This window comes from Myotis nattereri, assembly GCF_964212035.1.
Source record: "Myotis nattereri genome assembly, chromosome: 10".
NCBI classification, from domain to species: Eukaryota; Metazoa; Chordata; class Mammalia; order Chiroptera; family Vespertilionidae; genus Myotis; species Myotis nattereri.
In genome coordinates, this window is record NC_138085.1 from 84099333 (window position 1) to 84109811 (window position 10479).

The following is a 10479-nucleotide window of genomic DNA, read 5'->3' on the forward strand; positions in this document are numbered from 1 at the left end:
TGACCGGAATCGAACCTGGGACCTTTCAGTTCGCAGGCCGACGCTCTATCCACTGAGCCAAACCAGTTTCGGCGCGCTACAATTTAGTTGTATTCTTTTCCACATGAACAACTGTAAAGCTATGCTTGCCCACCCGTATCTACATCTCCTTTCCTTGACCTGAAGGACCACAGCCATCTTTCCCACGAGTTCCAATGAGTGGAGGTGGCTAGTTTGGATCTCAGGAGACTGGGCTTCTTGTACTTCATCCCTGACTATGGGGTTTGGCCTTACAGGGACTAAGGTCTCAAGGCCCCTGTGGCACAAACCTGCTGCTGTTTGATTGTCGGTGGTGGGGGGCCGGGGGGGCTTCCCTGAGTGAGCCAAACCTGGTTCTGTTTATTCTGCTGCTGCACCTGCTGACTCACCACCTTTGGTGCCCGCAGGCTCTCAGATGCTTTCAGAAACAACCAGGAGGAGCAGCAGCCACAGCCGGGAGAGGCCTGCCCCTCAGGAGCTGGCTTGAACACAAGAGAGAAGGTAGGCATTGCACGCCGGCAGATATTTCTAGTTCTATGTCCAGCTTTTGGAAATAATGGAATTTTGGAAATATTTTCTCTTACGCGTTTGGCATTCCTGGGCTGATACACTTGTCTTGTGAGCCCGTGGTTTCCTGTTGCCTTGGTTACAGTAAAAACAGCAGCTTTTCCGGCCATTTGGTCAGGTTTCATCCAAATCCACGGACCTCACCCTCTGAGTCCTGCTCAGGTCTGGGTCAGGGTCACGGCCGGACCTGACCCAGGTCCCTGTGGGTCCTGGGTTCTCTCTGCCCAGCACAGACAGAGTCTCTCCTACACACGTTCTCTTTCCTTTATGTCCATTTCTTTTCTGAAAATAAAGATCTGTGCGCAGGTACAGATTTAGGAAACTACAGTCAAGTTTCCAAACACCCTGAGGTCAACCTTAACAGTTCAAAGGACGTGAGACACCTGCCCTTTCCTCCCCCACCGCGGAGGTGCTGGCCTCCAGCGCTGACCCACGGCCCTCTGGAGGGAGGGGGGAGCCGGGACCTGGCAGCCAAGCCCTCCCAGCCCCAGGAGCCCAGAGGGCTGGAGGCGTGGAGGGGCGGGGCGGGGCGGGCGGAAGGTGCGGGGCTGGAGGTGTGGGAGGGAGGCGAGGGCTGGGCGGGGCGGGCGGAAGGTGCGCGGGCGGGACAGGTGCTGCGCCTCTACCAGGGGTAGGAAGACGGCAGGGCCAGCAACGAACGAGAAGCCGGGGGCAGGCCCTGGAGCGACTCCAATCGGCCGGGCTCACTGTCGGCAGGTACGGACGCCAGCCCCCGCCCTGCTCGGACTTCGGAATAGATCCCTGACCGACGCGCCGCAGCCCGTCTCTCTCCGCGGACAGGAGCCCGGCGGCGGTGCCGGCAGGATGCGTGCGCTGCCCGGCCCGGATGCACCCCCGATGGAGCAGCTGCTGCCCGGGCACCCGGACGCGGCGCGGCCAGCGCTCAGGAGCGCGGTGGAGAGGCTGGCGGCCGACCGCGCTAAGTACGTGCGGGCTCTGCCGGGGACGGCTTGGGGCCCGGCCTCCGAGGGCAGCAGCCCCGGGGCGGGCGGAGGACAGGCGGTCGACCCGCGCCCCCCGGCCCTCGCCCCCGGCGCTGTGGCGCGCAGGGCGATACCGCGGAGGCCGCTGAGGCCGGACTCGCTAGTCATCTACCGGCAGAAGTGCGAGTTCGCGCGCGGGCCGGGCGCCGACGGCCTCCGGGACAGCCTGGCGAGGAAGCGCCTCCCGGGGCCGGGTAAGGACAGGACGCCGACGCCCCCCGAGACGTCCCCGGCGGGAGAGAAGGGCAGGGCCGCGGGCGCGGAGGTGACGCCAACGAAGCCGGGCCCCGCCGTGGCTCCCGTGCGTCCCGCGCGCCCCAGCACCGCGGCCGCTCCGCAGACGCCCCCCGCGCGTCCCAGCGTCCCGACGACGCCCCCCGCGCGTCCCAGCACCCCGGCCGCTCTCCCAACGACGCCCCCCGCGCGCCCCAGCGTCCCGGTCGCGTCCCCGACGCCCCCCGCGCGCCCCAGCACCCCGGCCGCTCCCCCGACAACGCTCCCCGCGCGCCCCAATGTCCCGACGACGCCCCCCGCGCGCCCCAGCGTCCCGGCCGCGTCAGGGACCCGTGAGCTGCAGGCGGCCAGGCGCCGGGGTCTGCAGCGCTCGCAGTCCGACCTCAGCTCCCGCTACTCCAAGTCCGCTGCCGAGTTCGACAGCTTCTTCCAGTTCTGCGGGCTGGAGCCCGAGGTGGTGGAGGCCCTCGGGCGGGAGAACTTCTCCGCGGGCTCGGACCAGGGCACCCTCAGAATCCGCAGCGTGAGCGTCGCCACCTCCGAGGGTGGCTTCTCCCGGCGCAGCTGCGGCGACCAGGGGCTGCAGGAGGAGGAGCTGACGGAGCAGGCGCCCAGCGCCCCCTCGGTCGTGGAGAGGAACGCGCGCATCATCAAGTGGCTGTACACCTGCAGGAAGGCCACGGAGACGCCAGCGCCACGGTGGCAAGGCCCGCGTGACCACCGCGCCGAGGCGGGGACCCACGGGTGAGCCACCACGGGGTGTCCGTGGGCGTCTGCGAGGGCTGTGTGGGTGGCAGAGCTGCATGAAGCGGGTGGGCAGGCCTCTGAAGTGGGAAGGGACCCGGAGAGTGAGACGCAGAGTCTGGGGCGTGACAACCCAGGTTCCCTCGGTCCCAGGCCCTTTCCTCTGACAGCCTGGAACCTGATTCTGTCCATAGCACCAGCCGGTTGGCTCATTTCTATGGGAAGAGAAAACACTCGGACTAAAGCGCTGCCAGAGCACAGCTGTACATCTGCTGTTATGATGTCTGCCATGGAAATAGCCTGAAGCCCTGGTTCCCGCGTGACTTGGGGCGACCTGGGGTTATATCAGAGCTGACTGTCCTTGCAGAGCGGGCCTCACACAGCCTGGAGGCCTTGATCAGCGTTCATTTCGTGGACGGATCTCTCTTTGGCCAGATAGGTTTCACATTGTTTGAGAGCTTTGTCCCTGGTGCAGGTCAGTGTACAAGGAGCTTTGGTTGGTGAACTGGGCGCTGGACTAGGTTATCTCTGTGCCTTTGAGCTCTGCGTGGCCCCAATTCTTATAGCTCATGTGCCTCTGAGGGCCATACCGGAGGTTGCTTCTTGCCCTATGACAGCGGCCCAGGATTGATCTCGGTTCTCCGCTGAGGAGCTAAGGAGTGCTGGCCCCCACCGTCACCTGTACCCCCTTCCTGGCACTTGTGGGGGCATTTCCAGGGACAGAGAAGGGAGAGGAGGCTGTACTTTTTCAGGGTTCTCTTATGAGAACCAAGAATTTAAAGATTACAGTATCTTTTCTTCTCTATCCTTCAATGACAACTTGGTATAATTTTTAAAATCATGTGATGGAAGTATTTTGTCTGCCCTCAATATAAACTAAGTGAAGACACAGTGTCAGTGTTTAGGCTGTTGGGGGAGTCGCCACAGACTTGTGTGTCACAGCTCACCTGTGTGTGAGAATGGAAGCGACACCTGGTAAGGCCCCTGCGGGGCCATGGTCCTAGTTTAGGTGTGAAAGTTAACAAGGAGAGAGGAGGTCATTGTCTATTTTGGACCTGGAGGGATCATGACCTAAGTTCCTTCTTATAATTTATTGAAGATTAATTGCCACTAGCATAAGCCCCCAGTGGATGTAAATGGGTAGTCAACATTTAAGTACAGAAAGGATTTACTTGTGTTTTTCATAGATTCTCTTCTTGGCAATGAGATGAGATGCAGGCACTGTGGGTATCTTGGTGTGGAGGGTGCAAGTTTTAGGGGCTCAGGTGGTCCCAGAGGGATATGGTCAGGTGCACAGAGCCCTGACCTGGGGTCTGGGAGGCCTGTCTTCTGTCAGTCACCACCCTGCACTTAGGGCATCCATTGTCCATAAAAGGAAGGAAGAGGGAGGGTCTCCGACTCTGCACATTGTGATCTGTATAGTCAGGTATCTGTCTATCCGGGTTTCTTGATTGGAACCCAGAAAAGGAAAAGAAAGCAGCACTACCTATTGGAAATGTAACATGTACGTTTATAAGTAGGTCCCTCCTGTGCTTTAGGCACAGATGGCAGGTAGACTGGAGGGTAAATGTGCTGAGAACAAGCAATGCACAGACAAACCCAAACAAAACTCAGCAACAGGAACATAAAAGACTCAGCTCCGGTCCCTCCAAACCCAGACCCACCCAGGCCCAGGGCTCCAACGTCAAAGCAGCATCCTGAGCAGAATTGGGGTGCAGCCCATGAAGGAACCTTCCCAAGGCCCTGAGGTTAGGGTTGAGCCTAGGAAAGTGTAAGAAGTGTGGTCAGCCTGACACGGGAGCCGTTGATGTCAAGGCAGAGAGAACAGACAGGAACTGCGGAGAGTGAAGCTATGCAGAACAGAGGTTCATGGGGTCGGCCTCTGCCTCTCTCTCGATCCTGGGGGGAGCTGGGGGGCGGGCAGTGTCCCCTCCTGTCTGAGCAGAGAAAGGGAGAGTCACCGAGCCAGCCCAACTTTCTCTGCCTCAGCAGCCACCAGCACTGCATATATTTGCTTCACACGTTTACTCCCCTGGACCCAGAACAGGGCTGGAGTCCTGGGAACTTTACCCCAGGAGACCCACGTCTGGCTAGTTGGAGGGTTGGGAGGAGGAAATGAGTGTCTGGCTGTCCAGCTCCTTGGGACTGAGGCGACATCTGCTTCTGATCACAGCCCCCTGGTTGGACCAATGTGGACTCCCGTGAAGAAGGTCCAGAGAAGAGAGCTGAGCACAGAGCAGCCTCCACCCCTTTCTCGGCTGAGGGTCCTCTGGCAGCCGACCTGTCCTCATGGGGTTACTTGTTTGAGACTAATTCCATCACTTCTGGAAGCTGTGGGAGCAGGAATGCAAGCTGAAATTTTTCTCTAGTTTATCAGCACATTTGTGTTGGAATTCATACAAATTTATTACAGGATTTCATGAAAAATTCAGAAAATCAGTTGGTTTGCTTTCTAACTGAAAATAAAAACAAATATATTTTACATGGAGGTTTTTGTCCCATTGGTAGGTAGAGGTATTATTAGCAATTAAAATTAAAATATACTATCCAGATTAAAGAACAAATTCATAAGGTTATTACCCTCATGGAGTAAAAATGTTTACTTGTCAAAATGGAGAGTTCAGAGCTGGGGAATGACTCAGAACGTGCAGTGACCCCATGGGGATCGTGAGCAACAGGCAGCTACACGTGGGTGATTTTGTGTTCTATTTCCCAGCGTATAATTCATGAGAATTGCTTCTCTGTCTGCGGGCGTTTAGTCATCTTCCTGTCCTTCAAGTTGCTGCAAAGGCAGGGCTGCCGAAATTTCAGTCTCTCTGCTGTGTGGCTTTGGATATATGTTACTGGTTTTAATATTGTTATAAGAGAATGGTAACTTGTCCTTTGGGATAAACATTGTTTAATTTTAAGGCAAAATCTCAGGTATTCCCCAGCTCTCTTCACATCATTCTTCAGTAAAAAAGGAAAGCTGTGGGCCCCTGGGCACTGATGGGGCAGAGCTGGTCTCACATTGTACAGATGCCCTGGGGGAGCAAACACACACACTCCTGCCTCCTGCTCCTTTCTCTGCTGACCCACCACGGGGTGGGACCCTAGCTGGGTCCCTCGCTGAGCATTTTACGTGAACAGCATTGAGTAGCCTTGAGGCACCCCTTCCTGTCTCAGGTCAGCCCTGGGCCTTTTTAGGGAGATTTGTTTGGAAAGGGTGGGGTTTGTTTGCCTGCAGGTATGTATCTGGGCTGCCTGCCTTGTTTTCTGTTCTGTCCTTCAACTCTGTGACAGTACAGACTGGCTTTATCAACATTCAGACATTTCCTTTACTGCCTGTGAACAGTTGGAGGGAAACTGATTTCAAAAATCCAGGAAAAGGCTACAAGAAGATGGACATTTATCTGACAGAGACCAGATGGCTCTTTACTAAGGCTGCCAACTTCATTTCAAAATTTAAAATGCAAAAAGGAAATGTATGAATTTTTCAATTAAATGTGTTGGGGTGACATTGGTCAATAGGATCACATAGGTCTCAGGTATGCATTTCTATGGTACAAGATAATGCAGCAAATATCACAGAACCAAGGTCTGCGGGGAGCCTGGGGAGTATAATGTGTGGCCCTGCAGCCTCAGCCTGGACTGGAGTTGATTGACAGCTTTCCTTACTCCTCAGGGGGGAGCCTTCCCAACAGTGGGGCTCCTTGAAATATGTCCTGGGTGATTGGAGGCCCCAGGGCCATGATCACTGCCAGGTCTGGTCCAGTGCACCCAAGTGACCACACGGTTGTTTTTTCCAGGAATAAAGAGCTCCGCTGAAGAAGCTTATGGAACTCCCGGAGGTTGGAGATGCTGCGGAGAAGTTGGGGCCGTGGAACTTAGAAACCAAGAATTAGCCGAGTGACACACCGTAGCCCCCTAGAGATGCTTCCTTGTTTCAGGTGGACCCACCCTGGCCTCCAGAGGAAATATTTTCAGGGCATCTTTTTGACTGGTTTGCTAAGAGGCACTGTGATGCTTTTTGATAATGTCTACATTAATTTAAAAAGGCAAAGGCGTGAAAACCAAGCATGCCATGGTATCAACTGCTTTCAGTCCTCGGAATCAGAGTTCTGGAACCCCAAGACGGTGTTCTCTATCCCTGGGGCTCGCACCTGCATGCACACTTCTCAGCATCACGCACTGTGCACCCGGCACTGGTGGCTGCTTTAATGACTCAGCACGTTTCCAGTCACTGGAGGGCTCCTCTGTTCGTCCACTTACACCAGTCCCCCTGGGCGGCAAACAAGCGCAAATACCATGAAAAGATAAGTGGGAGCTGAAATACTGCTGAAGTCCTTTTCTTGTACGGGGACCATTTTGGAGAGGCAGGTCCTGTCATCAGCGTTCTGGCTCCCAGCTGTGCGGAATCTCCAGGAAGGAGCCAGGGTCTGGACTCTGCAGCTCAGGCCCCGCCCTGACGTGTGTCATCAGTGCCCAGAAGTGGCACCAGTTCAGCTCTGTGCAAAGGGCATGTTTGCCAGGAGGGGCAGCCTCTGGGTGGCTGGGAGCCCAGGGTCAGATCCTTGTTGATATGGAGTTGGTGTGACCAGATGCTGAGCTGGCTCACAGCATCCAGAGTAAAGAAAACAGCCTTCAGATTCAGAGCCTTATGAGAAAAACTGAGTCCATGACGACAGCCCAAAGAACACTGTCACCGGACAAGTCTCCCAAAGCTTTCGGTGTTTTATCAAATGTCCCTCTTCAAGAACAACATTATTGGAGAGAAGAATGTGGAGGGGAGAGAAATGATTTTTTCAATGGTAAAATAGTTCAATGTAAAATAGTTCTAACCAGTTCACATTGGTATATTGTGTATTCATTTAGTATGATATTCTATTTTTGTAACTGTTTTACTAGAGGAGTAGGTCTTTGACTTAAATATTTATTTTTACACAGTTACCAAGTCTTCAAATAGTTTTATTCACGTCACATAATTTTAGTTTTACCAGAATAATACCACATCCTGTTCTACTTTCTCCTGCTTCTCTTTTCGTATTTGCTGTCTAATTGCATTTCAGTTTTTGACTGTGAGCAGTGTTCTCTGCTCTGCAGAGTGCTCTGAGCGGACAGCTGTTTGCACACAGCCCAGGTCTGTGCGTTGGAGGCTGTGCAGGCGGACAAAGGGCCTTTCTCAGTGTGGACTCCGTCGAAAGACAGTGAATCCCTCCGTCACTCCTATGAAATGCTGCTGTTCCCGGGGCTGCACTTTGGTAAACACAACAGTGTCAGGGATGAGAGTTTTTGAGGGGTCTTCTGCACCCCATCCCATCTGCTCTTTTGCAGCCGTCCCAGGAATTTTATGCAAAAGCTTTTAAGTAAAACTGCTTTGTGCCTTTATACACTCAGAGTGGGATGAACTGAAACTAAGGTCAAATTTATGTTAGTGGTGCAGGTTCATCTTCCGTAGAATAGATGAAAAATATCTTTTAAAAAAAATTGGTTTCTGTTTTAAAACCACCAGGATCTTCCAGAAGCATTTGCACTTGGGTGGGGACACGGGTGGGGGGGGGGGGGGAGGAGGGTGCGGGGGAGGAAAGGATCCCTCAGAGTGAATTCTGGAGGAGATGTCAGATGCGTGAGGATCAGGCAGAGTGTGTGCTGGGGGCTGAGAAGCCCTTTCCTAACCCGGAATTTGCTGAGTGATTTTGAGGAAACCAAATTGTGCACCTCAATCTGAGTGAATAGAAAGCTTGTAATTGCTTTTAAAAAGAAGGAGCGGTAGTTACTGTGGCAGCTCCGTTTCATTTGTTCATGGAAGAACGGGATATAGAATGACCTCGTTAAACACAACAGAGGAAGAGCTACAGGCGACGTGAGGCCTGTGGCCTGTCTGGTCTCACTAATAGGTGGTGCAGGCTCCCAGCAGACGGGAGGGTCCGTGTGTGAGTGGGATGTCTCCTTGTTCCAAACATTGGTTCCTAGTCTGTAAACTGGTCTCTGGTCCTGGAGTGACAGGAAGGCTATACCGAACACTGCCCTTTTCTGTAGGTGAGTGTCGAGTGTGGTTGTAGCGGGGCCGGTGATGCCATAAAGCATCAGACCACACGGTTATTGCAGTTTCTAAATAGTTTTTCCTACATGCTACTTGCAAGGGGAGTGTAGTAGTGTATATTCTGTATTAAAGACAAAGTATTTTTTATCTTTTATTATTAATTTACTAGAGGCCCAGTGCACAAAAATTTGTGCACTCGGGAGGGTCCCCCAGCCTGGCCTGTGCCCTCTCGCAGTCTGGGACCCCTCGGGGGATGACCACCTGCTGGCTTAGGCCCGCTCCCTGGGGGATTGGGCCTAAGCTGGCAGTCAGACATCCCTATGGCAGTCTTGGAGCCCTCGGGGGATGTCCACTTGCCAGCGAGGAGCAGGCCTAGCTGTAGTCGGACATCCTTAGTGCTGCTGAGAAGGCGGAAGAGGCTCCCACCACCACCGCTGTACTGGCAGCCCTCAGCCTGGCTTGTGGCTGAGCAGAGCTCCCCCTGTGGGAGCGAACTGACCACCAGGGCGCAACTCCTGCATTGAGTGTCTGCCCCCTGGTGGTCAGTGTGTGTCATAGTGACCAGTGATTCCCAGTCGCTCTGCTGTTAGGGTCAATTTGCATATTATCTTTTATTATATAGGATGGACATGAAATTCTAGAAACAATCAGCAAGCGTCTGCCCGTGATCACTTTCCATCTCTTTCTTTTCCTTCCTTTCTTCCTGACTTTAACTCATCACATCACCAGTACAAATGAGAAGTGACATCGGCGAGTCCCATGGCATCAGAGGGCCCCCGTCAGCGATTTCCAACCCGTGTGCCACAAGAATTTGTAAACGTACACTAATACCTGACTCTTTACTCAGGAGCACTGGCCTCTTTTCCTTAGATTGTGAGAAAATAAAACAACAGCCAATACAACAACAGCCATTCCCAATTTGCTGAGCAACTTTGAGAAAAGTAGGAATGAATTGAATGAATCAAAATAATACCTTTTTTTTTTTTCAGATCGGCCAGAAATATGTATATTGGGGTGTGCAGCACTTTGCTAATTAGTTTATGTGCCGTGAAATGAAAATAGGTGAACATCGCTGTTCTAGGTCTTCCTGAAGATGGAATGCAGTAAAAAGAGTTTTGAATACTTAGGACATTATTTTTCTTTCAGTGTTTCATCAATCTTTTGCTTGAAAATGTTTTTTCTCTGTGTTAATACCATCATTGGAGAGTGAGCACAGATAACACAGCTAGCACTGTTTGTAACCGTTTGCGTCACTTAACTCATGACTGAAGTTTGTTCTTGGTCGCTGCCTGGTTTTGAGCTGCTGGGATTGGGCATCAAGCCCGTCAATCAGGGCGCTGACTGGGGCGTAGCTGATGCCCAAACCCATACAAGCATCCAAAGACAGGCATTCTTGAGGAGACTAAGTAGATCACTCTACTTCCATGAAGACCATGGCCAAGTCCCGGGTGCGGCAAAGCTCCTGTTTTCCTGTGTGGACCCCATGGGAGGTGTGGGGGCCCAGGTGTGGCTGAATGCAGTTGTCTTTTCTGTCTTTGGGTAAAGAAGTTCTCACCTTTCAGTTACAAATTTGGAAAATTCAATAATATAAGAAGCAGTGGGGTGATCTACAGTGGCTTGGTGTGGGAATTTTGCTTGCATTTTTTAAAAACATTTTTTAAATTGACTTCAGAGAGGAAGGGAGAGGGAGGGAGAGGGAGGGAGAGAGAGAAACATCAATTATGAGAATCATTGATTGGCTGCCTCCTGCACGCCCGCTATTGGGGATGGAGCCTGCAACCCAGGCATGTGCCCTTGGCTGGAATCAAACCTGGGACCCTTCAGTCCACAGGCCAGTGCTCTATCCACTGGGCAACACCAGCTAGGGCTGCTTGCATTTTTTAGTGATGA

General features: G+C 53.1%; 1 protein-coding gene across 1 annotated transcript; it reads left to right on the plus strand.

Annotated features, from left to right (window-relative positions):
• Nucleotides 1-1410: 1410 nt before the first annotated feature.
• On the plus strand, nucleotides 1411-9645 carry FAM110C (family with sequence similarity 110 member C; the record flags this gene model as incomplete). The annotated part of the gene is made up of 2 exons (XM_081101429.1): nucleotides 1411-2567; nucleotides 9579-9645. The coding sequence occupies 2 exons, from the start codon at nucleotides 1411-1413 to the stop codon at nucleotides 9643-9645; spliced, it is 1224 nt and encodes a 407-aa protein (XP_080957555.1).
• Nucleotides 9646-10479: the final 834 nt, after the last annotated feature.